The 21,422-nt window shown below is 38.6% G+C and overlaps 2 protein-coding genes and 1 long non-coding RNA gene across 8 annotated transcripts in view; 1 reads left to right on the plus strand and 2 right to left on the minus strand.

Annotated features, from left to right (window-relative positions):
- NADK2 (NAD kinase 2, mitochondrial) overlaps positions 1-6,614 on the minus strand; it is a 46,194-nt gene extending 39,580 nt beyond the window's left edge. The window contains exon 1 of one of the 4 annotated variants that reach the window (XR_012330652.1): positions 6,210-6,614. Coding sequence is in view for 2 of the 4 variants with exons in the window: in XM_019930140.3 (XP_019785699.1) it covers positions 6,210-6,509 (300 nt within the window). In the remaining 2 variants the exon portion in view is untranslated. Of the gene's footprint in view, positions 1-14; positions 2,125-6,209 lie in introns of those variants that run through there. The other 3 variants (XM_019930140.3, XM_004313932.4, XM_019930143.3) reach the window with 3 other exon arrangements.
- Positions 6,615-6,949: 335 nt separating this feature from the next.
- Positions 6,950-21,422, plus strand: part of LOC109549137 (uncharacterized) — a 53,919-nt gene continuing 39,446 nt past the window's right edge. For both annotated transcript variants that reach the window (XR_002175356.3, XR_002175355.3), the window contains exons 1-2: positions 6,950-7,089; positions 17,387-17,492. This is a non-coding gene — a long non-coding RNA (uncharacterized lncRNA). The remainder of the gene's footprint in view (positions 7,090-17,386; positions 17,493-21,422) is intronic.
- The window catches only part of RANBP3L (RAN binding protein 3 like), a 48,504-nt gene continuing 39,577 nt past the window's right edge, over positions 12,496-21,422 (minus strand). For both annotated transcript variants that reach the window (XM_033852792.2, XM_019930139.3), the window contains 3 exons: positions 19,709-19,851; positions 16,550-16,739; positions 12,496-14,270 (listed from right to left, as the gene is read on the minus strand). In XM_033852792.2, the coding sequence (XP_033708683.1) occupies positions 14,227-14,270; positions 16,550-16,739; positions 19,709-19,851 (377 nt within the window). In that variant the 3' untranslated portion in view covers positions 12,496-14,226. The remainder of the gene's footprint in view (positions 14,271-16,549; positions 16,740-19,708; positions 19,852-21,422) is intronic.

The raw sequence follows: 21,422 nt of genomic DNA on the forward strand, positions 1-21,422 counted from the left end.
TCCAATAATTATACCTGCAAACTGTTTCTCCAATCTGTCCTTTACGTTCATGCTGCCACTGCTTGAGTTCTGGGCAACATCAACTCTTATCTGGTCTCATGCAACAGCTTGCCTCTGGAATTTCTAAATGAGTTTCTTCCTTAAAAAGTATTTCCTATTCCCCTCGTCATCTAACCACTCCCACCCGAAGCCTGCTTTCATACTAGTCCCAGAATGGTGACGTCTCAGAAAACTGACCCATCCCTCCACTCCTGTGGGGAAGAGAGTAGGGCTGAGCAAGAGTTGTGTTCTGCTGCTAAAAGACTGAAAACTACTAGGAGATAAAACCATGGCATTTAACAACTTTATAAGGCCCACTTACCTGTTTAGCCTCAATATTACTTCCTCTTGAGCAATGATTTTCAAATTGCCCTTAGAATGGGTACCATACCAACCCACTGATCACAACCAGCATTATAAATAAACTATACTACATGTAACAAGGGTAAACTGCTTCATGTTACCTTCTATTTCAAATATGAGTACATCATGATGTAAGATTTTTCTGACTGTGAATTAAAGTCACCAATGTTTGAGTTCTTTTTACTGGCAAAAAGATGACCTTTCCCACTGTCTTACTAGTACTGTTCTCTCTCTCCTTCACCTATAAATTCTTCCTTATTCTTTAATATTTAAGTATCTTAAAATTAAAAGATACAATTTCACCCTCATCACATTGGCAAAAATGTTAAAGTCTACCAAGTGCCCATGAGAACACTGGGAATCAGGGAGTTATTCAATGCTTAGGGAAAAATTATTTGTATTTTTAATTGCAGCATTTTTTTAATAGTGGAAAAACTGGAAACAACCTAATTATCCAAACAATGGAATACTATACAGCAGTTAAAATGAATTAACATATATCAACAGATAAATTTCAAAACCAATAGTGAATAAGAAAATTTCTAAAAACTAGACACATTCTAAAGAATATGATATTACTGATGTAACTTTTTAAAGACACAAAACAATATTAAAATAAAGTCAACTTATACTTTACTAGCTGAGAAGATATTAATGTGCATAATATCTTAACTCAGAGCTTAAGCCATATAATTAAAAATATAGAAAAAGTGATCACCGTAAACATAAATCATGTTATTTACAATTTCATGGCTGGCTACAGGCTCCCCCAGGTAAGCCTGATACATAGTGCAGGCTGAAAATCAGGGCTCTAAAACATATTGATCAATGATTCTGTTAATGGTTAATTCCATCTACTGTGATATTCAGTCCTTTTACATCTTTATGAGTCTCCTATTTAACTGCAAATATTTACGGGAGTATACCTTAAGCCTCTATTTTCCAAGTTGTGTTCCACAGAATTAAAAACATTTTATGCACCCCCCCAAAAAAAACTCATAGTCAAATAAAAATCATCTTTTGTTTAGGCTCATGTTTATCAAACATATTTAACCTCTTTCAGGGCACTCACATCAGTAATCTCTACCTTAAGTTTTTAGCAACTAACATCTTTTGGAAGCCTGACAGCTGGAAATAAGGCCCTGGACTGGCAGCCTCAGGGTGAAAGAACTAAAAATGTTTTTTTTTAATTCAGAAACATTTCACCACCTTTAACTAGTGGGGATGGAAAGGCAGAGAGGATGATGTGTAAGATACAGTCCTTGCCCTCAACTCCAGAGAAGAAAATAACCACAGATAATATACTAAAAAGGAAAGCTCAAAATCATATTATGAAAATACAATGAAGAATACCTAACATAACCCTGGTGGCCAGAGAGAGGCCCAGCAAGGTTACGAAGGATGGCTTCCTGTGAGAGTAATGGGTAAGCTTCACCTCACAGCAAGAACAGGAATTGGCTAAAGGATGGAGGAGCATTCAAAGCAAAAGGGGCTACAAAGGTAAAGACAGTGATGGATACAAATCAAACTACCCTGAAATACCATTTTTCACCTACCAGGTTGGCAAAGACCCCAAAGTATGCTAAACTGTTTATGAAAAAACAAGCACCTTCATATATTGCTGGTGAAGGTATGCGCTGGCACAGCCTCTAAGGGAAGCAATTTGGCAATACCTATTAAAATTTCAAATCTATATACTTCCTGACTCAGCAAGTCCAGTTTTAATATTTTAGTGTTTGATTCATTAACACAAATATTATTCATTACACAGTGTATTTTAATAAACTAAAGCATCTGCACACAATAAGTACTACATACATACTATTAAAAAAAGAACAAGGTGAAGAATAGCTTAAATAATATGTTATCATTGAGTAAAAAGGGATGGGATAAAGAAAAAGAATATTTCCCTCTGTTGATTTGTATGTATATATTATTTCTGGAAAGAAAAACAAGAAATTGATTAGCATTGGTTACTTCCAGGGACAAAAACTGAGTGCCTGGTGACAGGAATAAGAAAAAGACTTTTCCTTGCATATTCTTCTGTATCGTTTACATTTTGAACCATTTTAACGTTTACATTTTGAACCATTTTAACGTGATCCATAAATAAGTTAATTAAATAAGCACAACATCTCATGGAAATTAAAGCAGTTTGAAATCAATGGAAAATGAAGTTCTAGACAAGAACTGATTAGAAATGAAGCTCAACAGGTGGACAGGAGTCAATTCATGAAAGGCCTTGTTCTAGCACACTAAGGATAATCAAGGTTCACCTACAATAATGTTTCTCGAAGTCTGATCTGGGGACCACTTGCAAACGTGTAGAGCTTGTTAAAAATGCAAAGCCCTGGACAAAGCATCAGCAAGCTTAAGGGTATGGTTCAAAGAGGCAGAGTCTGAGAGTTCTCCACAAACTGAATCTTTATATTGAGGGGGATGAGAATAAGGTTCAGGTACCTGCATTCTAACAAATTCCCTGGGTGACTCTATAGGTTATAGGGAGCTTCTGAGGGGTTTTAAGCAGAGGAGTAAAGTGGCCAGATGTTCACTTTGGATAGACCGTTTTGGTTCCTGTGTCTGGAAGATTTGAAAGGAGTGAGGCTCCGTTAGAAGGCTCTCTGGCAGTACTCCAGATCATGTTCTTTAATTTGATAAATACTCATATTGCATACACTACACTCATTGCACATGTGGCAAAAATATTATCTACCCAAGAGCTACAACCTAAGCTACACCAGTGTTTTAAGGAAACTGAGTAATGGAAACAAAATCCAAGGCACAGCAACTCCCAAATCTGCTAAGAAGGCAATAACTAGGAAGAATGTAAACCAATAATAGAGGGACCACTAAATGAAATTATTCCATCCCATTAGGAAATTAATTTTTTTTTTTTTTTTTTTTTTTTTGCGGTACGCGGGCCTCTCACTGTTGTGGCCTCTCCCATTGTGGAGCACAGCCTCCCGACGTGCAGGCTCCGCGGCATGTGGGATCTTCCCGCACCGGGGCACGAACCCATGTCCCCTGCATTGGCAGGCGGACTCTGAACCACTGCGCCACCAGGGAAGCCCAGGAAATTAACTTTTTAAAAAAAACTAAAAATGGAAACCATTAAAGGGGGTTGCTTCTGGGGTTGTAAGACTTGGAGTCAGGGCAGAGAAGGGTGGAAACTGCTCATTTTTTATTTGGTATATATTAAAATATTTTGAAATGAAACATTCTCTTTGGCCAATAAGGCATGTTTAATGACGTCAAAACCCTTTCCAATCAGCTTTGATTCACCTAAAGGTCTAGTTTGTGAGTGTCATCAACTCTGTTAATATAAGATCCACATCCACCAACAGCTACATCACTTATGATGCAAGTAAATTGTAATAATAGTTCAATTAGCCCTTGCCAAGTCTTGAGCCAGTAGATGTAAAATCACTGAGTAGAAATCCTCCATTCACAAGAAAAGTCACTGACAGGTTAGGCGGAAGGGAAATGCAAGAATTAAAAATAAACCAATGTAAAACCAATATGAAAGAGCAAATGAAAGTCAGACTTTCATCCAGTCTGTACATGCTTTATCAGCTAAGAAGTATTTCCTCTAATTGTTTAAGTTTCTACAAAGTTAGAGAACCACAAGGCTTCAGGGTATGAAATTATACTAGCACTCCATCCCTCTTCTTCCATTTGCATTTTAACAAGTGACCTAATAGAGATCTATTTTGCCACAAAACAATCACCACCACCACAGCAAAAGAGAACCCTCTGGTACAAAACTTCAGGTTACCAGGACACCACAGACATAGCCAGCCACGGTGCCAGAAGACTCAAGTAAGCACTTGGCCACTTTCTTTTATATCCGATTCACATGATTCATATACCTTAGTATCTTTTACCCTAGGAAAACAGCAAACAGTATTAATCATCGTGTCATTCCTATTACAGAATCCCATTTTAGAACAACTTCACAGTCTAGTATTATTTGGTCTGTTCCTGATCTCTGGTCCGGGCTCCACCTAATACTATGCCATTCTGAATACTGGCCTTAACATAAATGATAAAACTCAAATCAGTAAGAAACAAATCCAGTAAAATTTAATTGAAATGATAGCAACAACAACTATTTCAAAACTGTGTTCTACAGTCCAGAAGTTTTACTTCAAAAGTTTTCTTATTCCAAACAGCATACTTAGCAATAGGCAAATATTTACCTATTACAGATTTCTCTTCAGATACTCAGAGTGGGTGTACTAGGTAGTTCGATTTTTAAAGACTTGATTTGCCTTACATTTAAAAAGTTTTGATTAGTGTCAATCTAGTTCAGAGGTCCAAGAATTAATCTAATTCAGATGCCACTCATATTCTTGAGGCCTTGTAAAAGTTCTTCAGTTTTAAAATACCAGAAAGGGCCTTGGAGGCTACCTAGTCCAATCCTAGTATTTCACACACTGAACTAGGTGAAAGCACTTTGAAAACGACAGCACAACACAAAAAGTATCGCTGTCACCAAGAAGGCCCACGGAAGTTAAAAGGAAGTTAACCACAGAGAACCTGGGCCTGGCTCCAAGCTCCTGACCCTGAATCCCACACTCTGAACATGCCAATCAAGTATACTATTTTTACTTGTCGTGAGAGGCTTCCATAAAATTGTATGAAGAACATATTTAGGGGTATATGGCATCCGACAACTTCTAAAAAGTAGGTCTGCAAAATTAGGAGTACAACCCATATGGCACACCTCTTTCCCAAATCAGAAACGCTTGCTCCAATTTTATTCCCTACCTCACCCTCAACTTCACTCCCTAACACAAACTCAACTACTCCGACCTCCTGCTCCAACTGTTTGCTGATTTACTCTTTAAATGATGCAAATGTTTTCTATAAATTGCTACCTTCAAACACTAGGGAAAAGGAGAGAAACCTGCACCTAGCATGGCCACCCGATGAATACAGGGGCCCTCCTCAATTAACTCATTAAACAGTCAAGAAGTTAAATGCTGAAAACAGTCAGTACTTAAACAAGGATGATTTACAATTTCATTCTGATACCTCCACAAAATAGTACCAAAAGATTGCTGATGATTACGAACCAGAAGTTCAGAACAGGCTGTCTACTCTTGCACAGAATTCTACAGGATTATGGTTACAGGCAATTTATTCCAAAGCCTTTTGGTGCAGTGTCAACAATTAGAGATTTCCAATGGAGATTTTTCTGGACATACTGCTCATGGTAGCATCATCACTCTCGTTTCCTTAAAGTGGGTGGGGACATGGGATCAGAAGTTCCAAGAATAAGAGTGAAGGCAGATAATATTCAGGGTTCCCCCCCCTTAGGTGTATTTATATACTTTGCAAAGTATTAGTAAATATACGAAATATAGTCTGTTGTGGAGGCACTACTATATTATATAGACCTAGACGCTGTATTTCATAATTACCCTGTTTACCTGCCTTTTGTCTGGACCTTGCTACTTAACAACATTCAAATTTTCCCCGCTGCTCTGCCCAGCACTGGAGACACGTGAGCTTTTGATACAAACTCCTGGAACCTTGTCTGAGAACCACGTTCCAGCGCGGAAAAGGCTCAACCAGACCAGCTCCCCGGAGTGCCCAGGCCTGGCAGTCCTGCCCACTAAAAGGGGGTGTGTCTGCGGTACCATAGCTTCTTTTCCGCTGCCCATAGCGGCGCCCAGGGGCTCCCTTTCCCCCAGGTCGGCCTGCGGAGCGATTCCCAGAACCGCACCCCCAAAGTCACGGCCGAGCCAGTGAGCGAACCAGCGCCGGGCCGAGGCACAAGGGCGGGGGCCGCCGGGACCCACCAACTGCTTCAGGTCCTCCTCAGAGAGCTCCGCGTAACGGTACCGCTGCTGCTCGAACTCGTACCGGGTGGTTTTGGCCACCACCACCACCCGGGACGGGCGGAAGCCGCCGTCGGGGCGGCTGCCACAGCCCGCCAGCTCGCGCGGCTGCCCCTGCCCCAGGTGCCGCCGGCCGCCGCCGTCACCGCCGAGCCGCGGCCGCGCGGCGGGGCCTCCCGCCCCTGGCCCCCTCAGCGCCGCTGCCCGGCCGCCCGCCACGCGACGACAGCTGCCCAGCAGGAAGCCTCGGTAACAAGTCATCGTCGGCCCGGCAGCAGCTGCAGGCCCGGGCTCCCGCCTCCGCTTCCAGCCGCCAGCAGTGCGCGCCGCTCGCGCCGCCCCGGCCTCTACGTTCCAGCCGGGCGGGCAGAGGTTAAGTGCACAGCCGTGCGTGGCCGGCGCCGCAAAGGGGACGTGCCCAGACGTTGACGGGGGCGGGGAAAGCCGGGCGATTGGGAGCCGGGAGAGCCCTCAAGAGGGAAAGGTGGGCGGGGAAAAGCTGGAGGCCTCCAGGTGGTGGGTTGTGTTTGTTTGGGGAGCCCTTTCCATTGACGCCTGCGCAGTAGCCGCTTCCCCGCCCGGGGACCGACCTCTAGCTCCACCCCTTTCCCCCCGCGGTCTCCACCCTCCCCCAGGCCACCGCTTCCAGCCAATCAGAACCCGCAGCGGTTTCGGAGGCTGAGGAGCTTCAGGGATTGGCTGCGGCCGGGGGAAGGGCTGGAATTCTATTTGGTGTTGGATCTAAACCCAGCTGGAACTGGTCTGAGGCTGCGCCGGCCCTTCGAGTGCGGTTTTAAGGGCTTGGCGGGAACGTGTGTGAGGCCGCAGCTTCTTGCTCGGGGTCAGTCCTTTTTTTCGTTATTGCACGTAAGACTAGACTCTTTTATTATTGCACATAAGACTAGACCCTTTGTTCGTTCATTCAGCCACCTCGTATTGGATGGCTGATACGTCCAGCTCTGGGCCAGGGTTTGAGGAGACGGACTCAGGACCAGCTGCACAATTTGCGGGGCCTAGTGCAAAATGAAAACGCAGCCCCTTGTTCAGAAATTGCTAAGAATTGCAAGAGGGATAGACAGCAGTAAGCCGAGCACCGGGCTCATTTAAGCATGGTACCCTGTGGGATTGCGCAGGTGGTACATCTGCTAACCTCCAAAAAACTATTGGGGTGGAGGGGAGGTGTTAGCCTTTGAGAAAGTTAGAGGATGATGGATAGACGAGTCTGGCCAAATGGAAAATTTCTAGATGGGAAGCTATGGTTGAAAAAGTAGATAGGAAAAGAGTGAAGGGTAGAGAATGTTAATAATTTGGACCTTATCCTGTAGGCAGTAGTTAGCCTTTTGAAGGCTTTTAAGTGGAATGAAATGAGTCCTGAGAGCAATGTTTGATGACTTGATCTGGTTTTCGAATGTGGAACAAATTGGGAGGCAGGAGGAGGAAGGGAGACTTGGGCGCTGTTGGAATAGTTACTCTTGGATCGAAGCTAGAGTAAAAGTAATGGAAATAGAAGAAAATGCTCCTGTTACAAGAGGAGAATCAAATGGCAGTGCACATCGTAATGTTTATCCCTCCTGCTCTTTAGATCCTTTTGCTTTGGCACTCTCTTCGCTTCTTTGTAGTCCGAGCACTATCAATAACTAGCTTTTGGACTTTGGGCAGGTTGCTTCATCTTTCTGGGCCTCAGATTCCTCATCTATAAAGTGAGGGAGTTGAACTAGAGTGATTCCAAGGTTCTGCCAAGCCCAAATTGATTCCAAATCTGTGACTTACTTTTCAGCTAGCCATCAACGCCAGCATTCACTCTTGGGTTCACTGAATATTTACTGAGTCCCTACTATGTGCCAGGTAGTATATTAGACTGGGAAATACACAGTGCAGTCTGATAGATGTTTGCTTTTAGTAGGTCACTGACCCCTTCTGGCCAGGAACTTTGCCTCACAGGAGCTGCTAACAGTGACTCGTAGTGCACCCTAAAGCACACCTCTTAACTTCTGTGAGATGTGAGTTACTCATTTGTAACTTTGAACATCCTCAAGGTCCTTTCTAGTCTTACTAGTTCAACACTTTATAATTCCTTAGATACTAGGAAGGAAGAAAAGGGAGAAGTCACAGATGACACTGAGCTTTGAAGCTTGGTGACTAGGAGAATGTCAGTTGATCCATTTGACAGAAAAAATGAATTTAGAAAACCTGTTCTGGATCAAAGTCTATGAATTCTGTTATGCATATGCAAAATTTCAGACCCCTTTTCTTCCCATTTCACAGATAAGTACTCAAATCTTTGGATCTCCCCCGTTTCCAGCTACAAACTTGTCTACACTGACATCTTCTCATTTGGTATATCTCTTTGTCCATTGTTATTTTGGGATCCCATCTCCTTCCACCTGCTCAGAAATATTGCTCCGTCAGGTTATCACCTTTAATATACCTTTAATTATCCCTCTCTATTGGACTTTCCTCTTCACTGTTTAAACATGCTCATGTCTATGACATCTTTAAATTAAAAAAAAAAAACAAAAAACCTTTTATGCCCTAGCTTTTATATATTGCTTGTTTTCTCTTTACAGCTAAGATTCTTGAAAGAGTAGTTGGTTCATCATTGGTCAACATCCCTGCTGCCTATTCATCTGTCAACCTGTTGTAATCTAGTTTCTCCGTGCTACTTTACTAATTACTGCTATTTCCATGGTGACCAAGGATGTGATTGTAAACTCAGAAGACATTTATCAGCCCTTAACTGACTTGGTCTTCCTGCAGCATTTGAAATGGTTATCATTTCCTTTTGAAATTTTTTACTCTGGTTCACAGCACACCAGTCCCTAATGGTGGTCCTCCCATCTTTCTGTCCCTTTTCTGGATTCTTCCTAAGCTCATATTTGGGATCTATCCTTCCCTATCCTTGCCGTCCCTTCTCTCTGTCTCTCTGTCTGTCTGTCTCTCTCTTTCTCTCTGTGTCTCTCTCTCTCTCTCTGGCTCTCTCTCTCTCTCTGCACTCTTCTGCATGAGCTTATCTACTCTTGTGTAATGAAAAGAGCTTGGGTTTGGGATTTAAAAAGACCTTGGTTCAAATCCCAGCTTTACCATTTATTACCTTTGTCAACCTTGGACTGTTCCCTTAATCTTTCTGAGCCTACTTCTTCATTTACAAAATGTAATAGCTTACTTATAAAGCTGTAAATATATGTACAAATGCCTAGCCACATGCCCATTACAAAGTATACACTTGGCAAATATTAGTCCCTTTCCCCTTCCCTGACTTCAGCTACTACCAGTGTCTTTAGCCCAGACTATCTCCGGAGATTTACATCCTTATTTCTAGCTTCCTGTTGGATAACACCTCTTGAGTCTTATGTATATAACACGTCAATGGATATCAAATTATATTTGATTGCCTGCTGTGGGCGAAGCACCCTGCTAGGTGTTGGAGATAAAATGGGAAATAAATAAGTAGTCTCTCCCCTTGAAGAACATACAGTCTGTGCAATGATAAAATTATTCACAGAGTGCTATAGGAATTTGGAGGAACAAATCTTCATTCAGCCTAAGTGGAGTTAGGGAAAGCTTTCTGGAAATGTCTCAAGCTAAACCTTAAAGAGTGAGTTAGGTATTAGCCAGAATCAGCAAGAGTAAGAAAGGAATTCCACAGAGGAAACAGTATGAGCAAAGATATGGAGTAATAAAATAGCAGTTCTGAAATCCTAGAACATTTAGAGAGAGGCAGGCAACAGTGGGAGGTGAGGCTAGAGAGGTTGACAGGGAGAAAGACATGAAGTGTTATATCCATGCTTAGGAACTTGGCTTTTATCCTGTATATGCTAGGAAGCCACTGAAAGGAGAGAATGACATGGTTAGCTTTGCAAAAACTTCTTAGAAGAAACACAAGCAGTGAATACATATCTAAAAGATCCTCAACCTTATTAGAAATCAGAAAAATACAAATTAAGCTAATAGTGAAGTAGTCTTTTACATCCACTAGATTGGCAGAAATTAAGAAATATTGGTAATCCTCTAATTGTTTGAAAATTATTATATCATCAAGTATTTATTAGGCTGAACATTTGCCAGTTATTTCAATAACTCCTCCAATGCCATAGTTTCTAAATATTATCTTAGAAATTTCAACTATGTTCAAGTATTCGAGTTAGTCAATTCCAAGTATGATGTCAAAAATTACTCAGTACTGTGGGTATAATCTGGCCATTGCGAAACAAACCAAAGTGTTGGCATTCATGGATTTAATATCAGTTTCACCTACCCTCAAACAACTAAAATAATCTGTAGTATTATTTTAATTTTATATTTATTTTTATTTTTGCTGTGTTGGGTCTTCGTTTCTGCGCGAGGGCTTTCTCTAGTTGTGGCAAGCGGGGACCACTCTTCATCGCGGTGCGCGGGCCTCTCACTGTCGTGGCCTCTCTTGTTGCGGAGCACAGGCTCCAGACGCGCAGGCTCAGTAGTTGTGGCTCACGGGCCTAGTTGCTTCGTGGCATGTGGGATCTTCCCAGACCAGGGCTCGAACCTGTGTCCCCAGCATTAGCAGGCAGATTCTCACCCACTGCACCACCAGGCAAGCCCCCAATCTGTAGTATTATTGAATTTCAAACTCAAACCCCGCCTATGACAAGGCTGGTGTTCTTTCCTAGTGAACAAGCCTACCCAGTAGCCACATCTCAAGCAAGCTTAATTGTTCTCAACATTTTATGGGGAAGAAATTATATATCACTGTGATATTCACAACTTGAAGATTTACAAAGGTTACAATCTATCCTTTCCAATCCCTATAACCCCCTCCAGCTCACTTCATGTACATTCTGATTCTGAAAGATATATACGACCAGCCCCTGGCTTTTTTTTTTTTTTTTTTTTTTGCGGTATGCGGGCCTCTCACTGTTGTGGCCTCTCCCGTTGCGGAGCACAGGCTCCAGACGCGCAGGCTCAGCAACCATGGCTCAAGGGCCCAGCCGCTCAGCGGCATGTGGGATCTTCCCGGACCGGGAAGCCCCACCCTCCCTGGCTTTTTAAAAAATGACATGCACGTGCTCTAAGGCCTGTATAGGATATTAGGCCCTGACAACTAAGGGCTCCTGGCTTTGGCAGTAATGGTTGTAAAATATTTTAAGAGAGAACATTTTGCTGGTTTACAATTAAGCTGAATAACTTGGTATAAAAGTACTGTTGATAGAAAAGAATGTTTAGATTATCATAATATATAATCGGATATCATATTAAATATATCTTCTGTATCTTGTGTATTTGGGGAATATTTATCTAAGTAACTTTTAATAAAAGCAGCTTCTGGGACTTCCCTGGTGGCCCAGTGGTTAAGAATCCGCCTGCCAATGCAGGGGACACGAGTTTGAGCCTTGGTCTGGGAAGATCCCACATGCCGTGGAGCAACTAAGCCCATGCGCCACAACTACTGAGCCTGCGCTCTAGAGCCTGCAAGCCACAACTACTGAGCCCATGTGCCACAACTACTGAAGCCTGTGCGCCTAGAGCCTGAGCTCTGCAACAAGAGAAGCCACCACAATGAGAAGCCCACACACCGCAATGGAAAGTAGCCCCTGCTCGCACAACTAGAGAAAGCCCACGCACAGCAACGAAGACCCAATGCAACCAAAAATAAATAAATAAATATATTTATTTAAAATCAGCTTCTATGGAAGAAGATGTATGCTTTGAAATCACCCACCTAGTAACTTGTGAAAATGAATGTCATTATATGATTGATCACGTCACACTAAAGGGGGGGGCAAAGGATATAGAAAAGCCAAAAAGGAGAATGCTAGATGAAGATATAGGACAAGGAGAAACTATAAGATGTTTCTATTTCTATTACCCCCCAAAATATTACTAAATATATGCATAAAGAGTATAAGAAGGAATAGCAGAGTGGAAATGGGTTGAAAGTCATAAGCTAAATATCATGTTTCTGCTGTTAGTAGCCATGTCATAATCCCTAAATAAAATGTTTGAGGCATTGAGAAAATTCATCTCCACAACTAAAGAGGGGTCAAGAATGAACATGTCAGGAAGATAAGGAAAATCTCTGTTTCTCTGCTTTACTTTAGCAATTTAGCATAATCCCAATGTTCCCATATCAGCTAAGATCTTATAAGAGAACCAATTCTTTAATATCTTCTCCAGATGTCTCCCTGTTTATATTATGCTTCTAATGAAAATTTTCCTCCGAGTTTGTTCTGCATCAGAGTCACTCTTTTAGAATTAAAAAGAAAACACTTAAAACTTCTGATTTTCCATTCTTTTTATTCTTCCTTTCATGTTAGAGCTCTTCTTTACTGTTTTTTTTTTCCTTCTCTCAACCTTTTCTCTCTTCCTCTCTTTCATTAAGTTTTCTTCTCCACTTCCTGAGTCATTGCTTAATTTAGAAGTAAAGGATTTTATTTACTGTATTTCTTCTGGAGTCACTAGAAGAATTAATGAAAGTTAAATACTCAGTAGCTAAATTTTACTAAGTTATAGTTAGTGATAGGGAAAGCAAAACTTTCATCAATTATAACATACTAGCTAAATTATAGTCTAAAAGAGTAATTCAACTTTCATATGCTAAACTTTCAAGCATTAGATTTGACAATAAATGCATATATATAATTGCTTTTACTATTATCTATGGTATATACTATAATAAAGTAATGTAACTTTTTAAAAATATGTATTCACATGTATACTTCCATGTGAATATTGTTCTTCAAAGTAGAAATGAAGCTATACTCTTATCCCAAATATGTTGTCACTGTTCAGAACGTTTTCAGAAATCATTTTGTACTGTGAATTATTCCTTATTATGGACTGAATGTTTATGTTCTCCCAAAATTCATATGTTGAAGTCTATCCCACAATGTGATGGTATTTGGAGATGGGGCTTTAGGAGGTAATTAGGGCTAGATGAGGTTATGAGGGCCCTGGTCTGATGGGATTAACGTCCTTATAAAAAGAGACACCAGAGAACCTGCTGTCTTTTTCTCCCTACAGCCTCCCCGTGCTCCCACAAGAAAGAGGTCATGTGAGCACACAGTGAGGTGGTGGCCCCTACTTGTGTAACTCCTGAAGTGTCTCTGAAACAAATCTCAAAAGAGGAACATCAAAATTCTGTTGCACAATTGTTGAAATTACTGTGTTTTACCTTAATAATGGCATTTAAGAAAAAAAGGTCATTTGGCTATAAAAGGTCTCTGTACAGCCTCACCTACTAGAATATTAATGACAATTTAATTACATAAATAAAGCAAAGAACAAGTTAACATATTTCACTTTTTGTATAGTTACTGTTTTGATACATAGGTAATGTATTTTGTTCATTCCTTTAACAAATATTGAATACTGACCGTGAGTCAAGCATATAGAAGGTGCGATAGATACAAGTGCAAGAACAGATATTCTCTTTAAAGGAATTCATACCATGAATATATAATATTATAGAATTAGGAAGTCCAAAGGTTAAATGAAAATACACATTTCCCAGAAGAAAAACATGATTTAATAACATGTTAACGTGCAGTTATAACATTTTTCAAAGAAATGACTCTGGAAGTTTTGTAAAATATTTGTTTTATGGCCAGACAATATATGACTGAAAAAATAAATATCTTAGACATTTATCAAATCCAGCAATTTATAATTTTAACTATTGTATCCATCAATGTGATGAATAGTCCAAATTAGTTACCAAATCTTATTCTAAATTAACTTCTTCAAAAATGAAAAATTTTGAACTTCCAAAGGCCATGTGTCTCTTAAATTCTGCCATTTTCTCCACAATAATCAAAATATAAAACCTCAGAATTATTATACTACACAGAGAAACATTTTAATTGCAACAAATTATATTTCTTGGACCTTTCTATAAAAACTGTTCCAGGAATGAATAGGATCTTCTCATTTAGTTATTAGGATGGCTTAGATTTTTTCAGTAAGGTGATCTTTTTGTAGATGTTTTCATGTTTATAGTAGGTAGCACTCATGAACAGGCAACCGACTGTCTGTGGGTCCACCTAGAAGAATCTGTGATATAAATTTAAAATAATTTATTGTACAATATTGTATTCATTTAGGATTAATATTGAATACAACTGAACATGAATATTCATGAATATGCTTACTAGCAAGGAAATAAAATATATATAGAATCTGCATATTTTTAAGTAACGTTTGGAAATGTTCCTAATTTTAAATGTGACATTTTCAGATAATTAAACCTTTCCTTAATTCCTGGGCAACAAAGTTTAAAAAGTCAGACATTTTATTGCTTCCGTAACATTTAGCATTTGTGTGTAACACTTCCTAGAGAAAGTACTAAGTAAGGAGGGGAGAGGATGGGTTCATAAGATTGGCATTTACTTGGCCTTATTTCCATTGTTTCTCATGTTGTATGAAGGTAGTTGCATATCACCCCTTTCCTAAAATGGAATATGGTAGAATATAGATTCTATTCATAAACGTGTCATTTGTTGATGAAATAATTTTGCCATTTAATCCTAACTGCAAGTTAACGTTTTTCATGGATACCAACCCATTTTCTAATAGATCCCATTTTATTGTGACAATATAAACATTATAATAATTTTTATTTATACATTTAAAAAAAATTAAACCTCTTGTTTAATAGTAACAAGAAGAATCATATTCGCTTAGTTCTCTGGCTCACTGAGTCTAGCAGTTTATGATCCTGCTCTGCATGTCTGTGCATCTTTCCTCTTGACTACACTTTTAGTATTAGGCCAAGGAAGCTATTTCATCAAGTTCTGCACATGTTGTTTGATAGATTCCTAAATTATGTATGATTAAAATAGCTTTAAGATTTAAAATGATTAAAAATTGGGAAAATGCCTGCTAACACACTATTTTTGTAAGTCCTTTGTCAGTCCTCCGTAGAGCAGAATTCAGGGCTAAATGAAAATATTACTGAAAATACTTGGACGACTTATTGGAATAGCTACATCTGTATGAAAAAGCTGGATTACTCAGCCGTAAAAAGGAACAAAATTGGGTCATTTGCAGAGATGTGGCTGGAGCTAGAGACTGTCATACAGAGTGAAGTTAAGTCAGAAAGAGAAAAACAAATATCGTATATTAACGCATATATGTGGAATCTATAAAAATGGTATAGATGATCTCACTTGCAAAACAGAAATAGAGACACAGATGTAGAGAACAAATGTTTGGACACCAAGGGGGGAAAGGGGGGTGGGATGAATTGGGAGATTGGGATTGACATATATACACTATTGATACTATGTATGAAATAGATAACTAACGAAAACCTGTATAGCTCAGGGAACTCTACTTAGTGCTCCGTAGTGACCTAAATGGGAAGGAAATCCAAAAACGAGGGGATATATGTATACGTATAGCTGATTAACTTTGCTGTACAGTAGAAACTAACACAACATTGTAAAGCAACGATACTCCAACAAAAATTATTTTAAAAACCCACAAAGCTGGGCTTATTATTTCCTTGACAATGGTTTTCTCCAAAAATAATGATGAATTTTAGTTTTAAATTCACTCATCAGGACAAGCACTAAAACCTAGAAATCCATTAACCAGTGGTTCCACTGCAACCTTGTTCAATTCATGAATCCGGATGTAATAAAAGAAATAGCGCCTTTTGCCCCAGGTAAAGAAGGTCTTTGAAAATAAAACAGTCAAATTCCAAAAAGGGAATAAGCCAGATTTGCCTGCTGGTTCCATTACGAGTATTTATAATTTCTTCTATTATGGCCAATAATAGGAGAATGAGAACAAGTGAAGAGAAATATTAATAATTGGTTAGTTTCAGTGTAGCAATTAATACTTTACATTGTAAATATGGTCTTTTATGAAATGTATATGCAAATGATGTGCAGGTATTACAATAAGGCTGACTTTTGGTGAAATCCCAATGAAGGCCACATGCAGAAGACAGTGATTTTCAAACCCACCTCTCAGATGCAAACATCTAGGGCTCTAACCCCTGCCCACTTTGAACAGACAAGTTCCACTTTTTTTTTTTTTTGCTGTACGCGGGCCTCCCACTGCCGCGACCCCTCCCGCCGCCGAGCACAGGCTCCGGACGCACAGGCCCAGCGGCCATAGCTCACGGGCCCAGCCGCTCCGCGGCACGTGGGATCCTCCCGGACCGGGGCACGAACCCGTGTCCCCTGCATTGGCAGGCGGACTCCCAACCACTGCGCCACTGGGGAAGCCCAAGTTCCACTTTTTAAAAATCTATTTCATATAAAAGGGTTGTGAATAAGATTTCTTTCTTAAACCTCTGAACTAACAAAAAAAAAGTTCTTTACCTGATCTAGTTTTAGTGACTTGGATAAAATCATCCTCATCCTCATCACAGCTATCACAGTTAAATTGTTGGAGGACTGTTTCTGACTGGCTTTCAGCTTGATTTGCATCTTTCTGCTTATAGAAGCTTCGAAGTGCAACAAGACGGTGATGTATTGCTGCATGCATACATCCTGTATCTTTGGCACTGGCCTGCAAGAGGAAAATTAAGTTGTTAATATAAGTAACTTAATAATAGCCACACTTTACACATTTGTAACCTTTCACTATTAATAAGGAAGGAATTATATGACATAAATCTAGAATAGAAATAATCCTAGAAACTAAAGGGTAAAGAGCCAATTCATCTTGAACCAAATTGAATCCTAGAGCAGATAATTTTATGAGGTCCCAATTTGTGCATTTTAAACTGAGAAAATGAAATTTTGTGATTTAAATTTTCTATTTGAATTTGTTTGTTAAGACCATCCTTCCTTCACTGTGTTATACTGTAGAAAATTTTAGGGTTGGGGGAAAAAGACTTGCATTTCCTTTACATCACTTGCTTAGACATCCCTGCAAGCTGCATAGCTCTGTAGAAAAGCAGAGCGCATTCGAATAGTCTGATGTTGTACCATAAACACATCAGAAGTCCTTGCTTTCAGTACTTTTCTATTTTTACAGTTGCTATTAATATAAAAATGATGGTAACAAGAACATTGGTATAACATTTGCTGTTATAATATCCTTTTATTTTTTCAATCCTTATAATAAAACTTTAGGTTATTTATTCCATTTATGTTAGCAAAAGCACATAGTGCAGGTATTCAGTAAATACTTGTTTCCTCTTCCCTTTACAGATGAGAAAATTATGGCTCAGAAAGACACAGCTTGTCTGCATTTAAACAGCTGGTTGACAGATTGGCTGGGACTTCGTTTTTGTCATCAAAGTCAGTGTTCTTTAAGGTAACATGTCAGTGGCTTACATTTTTGTATCTTTTCACAATTTCAAAGAAAATCTGGGAAAATTTTTCTCTTTGCTAATCCTTCAGAGAGCTACCAAATATTTCAAAACCAAGAACTGAGGGTTGAATCAACTACATGCCAACTTTTGGGGAGAAGGGTCTTAAAATATGGTTTTTCTTTTGTATGTTATTAAGTTACCTTAATTATTTTTAGGGAAAAAAATACACATTAAATAAAATATTTTTGTTTCTCATATTATGTTAGATATTACATAGCAGATGTTGAGTAAATATTTGTTGACTCTTGACCAATTTAATTTTTATATTAAGTACAAGGGTGTAATTTTTCTTCAGTAGGTTAATTAATAACAAATACTGAAAATATATGTAATTGAAATATAAATACAGTTCTGCTGCCTTGACTTTTTTACATTAAATTTTAAATATGCCTTTCACTAGTGTGTGTGTGTATATATATATATATATATATATATATATATAGCCAAATTCATTCAGATATTTTCATTCAAGAAATTCAGAACAAGAAGTAAAAGCACAATAATATATATATATTTTTGGACAACAAATTTGCAATGCTTAAAAATAATTTCCAGGAAGTACCATAAGAAAATGCCGGTGAGAATGAAAATTGACTCAGTCTTTCTGGAGATAAATGTGTCAAGACAAGTCAAAACCTTTTCCCAAGAGAATTAACATGTATGTACATAGAGAATTCCTTGCAGAATTTATAATAATGAACATAGTAAATTGCCTAAGTATTTAACTAAACAGGATTAATGGAATAAATTATGGTACATAATAGAACAGAATTTATTTTCATCTATAAAAGAATTCTTGAAGAATGAACTATTTAATAACAGAAAACACTCATTTTCATTGATAAGTGAAAAGGTTACATATGTGTATTTCACAATCAAATGTTAGCTATTTAATCTTCTCAATCACTTTATAAAGTATATTATTATTGTCTTCCATTGGCAGATGAGTAAAATCAGGTTTAGGAGGGCTAAATAACTTGCCTGAAAGTTATGCAGTATGTACAGTATGGTACACATGTATATATGTACCCACACATACATGTATATACTAAAATGTAGTATAAGACCAAAATGTTAATAGTGACCATCTCTGGGAGTGGAATTTTGGGTGATTTTTATTGCATTTTGTTTGCTAATCTCCAAAAATTATCCTACAGTTTAAAAAGTGAGCATGGGCCAGATATTGAGCCGCAGAATCTAGTCATAGTTAAATCTAATTGAATCTAATCATAGTCTCAATCTCAGACAGGCTGCTTTACCCACTCAAAGACAGGGGCATCTGGCCTAGCAGAGTATCCAGTATTATCTCCCTAAATGGTAAACAGGGTTTAGACATCTTACTCTAAGATTTTAACACTCAACATCACTTACACCTAACAGTGCACCTACAGGTAGTTAATAAAACCTTTGGTTTTTCATCAGTGGGCTCTTGCCAACTTTTGTTTTTTCATTATTATATGGAAGCCAATTTACTTGTATTGTCATCTTCTACCTGAGTTGCTTAGATATTCAGTCTTCTCAAGTCTTCTGAGACTCGGCCTATGGGGGAAATCCAGCCTTTTTTCTCGCCTGATTCATGTCATCTCTGTCTTTTTTGCCTGGATCTTGTATTTGAGGTCAAGCATTCCTGCTGCCGGAACAGCTAAAGCTGTGCTCCCATCCTGTTACCTTGGAGACTGACTCATATCCAGAATTGGAATTTGCTATTGGACTGGTTGTTTTAACTTGCTAGCCCTGTGTTTTTCCATTTCTCACTGGTTCCTTTCCAGTGATTTCAAAGCCTCAATTTCAGCACGCAGTGTAAGCATCAGGGTGTGGATTCTGCTGGCCTCCTAGGAGCCAATCCTGACAGTAGTCTCTCTGGAATTTAGTAAGATGGTTGACATAATTTTAATAGTAAAGAAAAATGTAGGGGTTTGACAGCATGTACCAATACAAATGTCTTGGGACCAGTACCAATTGACTGCTTTGAACTGTTGTTAATCTCTAAATTTCATGCAAAATTTAGGTCTTATATTAGACTGTAAACAACCATAATAAATGGCTGATTTTTTGCTAATGGTATAGGTTATTTTAATAAAATGAAAAAACCAAATGTGACTGCAGAGATCTATAAATATAGTAGGATAATCCTCTATCACTGAAATTTGTCACTTACCTGAATTAAAAACACTTTGATGTTATAGTCTTCTAAATCAGTAGCTGTTATTCGTAAATTTTTGTGGTTTGCTTTCTGAATCTCCATTTGAGCCCAGAGTTTACTATTGAGAATCAGCCTCAGGCTGCCTTGATTGTGCATAACTAAAATAGGAAGATGAATTTATCAGACTTCAGAACAGTTGATTCCTTAGCCTTTCAGAGGAATTTGCCATTTTGGAAAGCAAATAAATCTGGTAGTTGTTTTTCAGACTCTATTGTCACTACTAAATTGTAATTTAATTGACTAGATTATAATTTGGTTTCCAAATTGGGCTTTATTATGTTGGAGGACCTTTTTATTAGCTTAAATGCTAAAAATGCTATATTTTTTTTACTATAATATTAAAAAATGGTTAAATTTTAGAATTCCTTTGAGGACATAATGGTCTGAAGAATATTTACCCAAGAATTGTTTATAATGGAGAAAACTGAAACGAAAACTTTAAGCATTCAAAAAATGGAATCAGTTAAATAAATGATGGTACAGCTATTGAGGATATTATGAACTCATTAAGAATACTAAAGAAAGATAATTATTAATGTAGAAAGGTGACCATGGCATACTATGCAAAAGAAAAAAAATCAGGTTACAAAGTACTATAGACACCATTTATCACAAATTTTTCAATGTATTGTATACATGTATTGTATACAAAGTCCTTAAGAATATATTTTATTGACAGAAGCTAGCTACTACAGGAAGATAGGCCTATGAGTAACTTAATTTTTTTTCTTCTTGTCGATCCATATTTTCCGTCTTCTGTAATGGACATGTATTACCTGTCTAATTAAAAGAAAAGTTGTTTTGTGCATTTTTTTGGCAAGTAGTGGAAGGAGTGAAATTAAACCAGAGTAGAAAACAGCTAATACCTGCCTTGGGAATGATAGTCAGGTTATTTAGAAACCTGTTTGCCAGTGCTCCTAACTCTCAGTCTGAATTCTATTCCTTACTCACTTCTTGAGATTGATATCTGAAACTCACCAGATATCCATTTACCAGCTTCTACTTGTGGTCTCCTCCACAAGATTTGACCACCCGATATTGACCAGTAAACCCATCCACCCCGGCCCAGATCTCTGCCTGTGCTTACTTTCAGTTTGGACCTCTGAACAATGCCCAGTGTGTCTTTTGGATGCCAGAAACCTCCTCAGGTTTTTGGTTTGGCTGACCAAATTCTGACCAACACTCTGCCTGAAGGATTCAATAACCACACACCTTTATTTACTTGGAAATTGACCTCTCATCCCAACCCACACACTGTGTTTAGAATGCCAAGAATAAATTACAGGGCAAATATTCTCTTTTAGAAAAACGATTCCACTTCAAAAATAAATTCATCACATTCCTTTAAATAATAATGATTACTATTTAGGTGTTTGCTGGGCTCGGTCATAGGTGCTTTACGTGCATCATCTCACTGAATTCTCACACTCACTAAGTCATGGACTTCTATTATTTCCACGTTAAAGTGATGCAACTGGGGCAGAAGGAGAGTAAGTAATTTGTCCAAGGTCACCAGTTAGTAATGGAGCCAGAACTAGAACCTGTATAGTCTGACATCAGAGCCTACTTTAAATAGGAAACTCCTATAGTACATTAAAAAAATTGTTTAATTTACTGACAGCAGTCTAATTTATTGACAGCAGTCTAATTTATTGACACATAACACATC

This window comes from Tursiops truncatus, chromosome 3 (assembly GCF_011762595.2).
Source record: "Tursiops truncatus isolate mTurTru1 chromosome 3, mTurTru1.mat.Y, whole genome shotgun sequence".
Lineage (NCBI taxonomy): Eukaryota > Metazoa > Chordata > Mammalia > Artiodactyla > Delphinidae > Tursiops > Tursiops truncatus.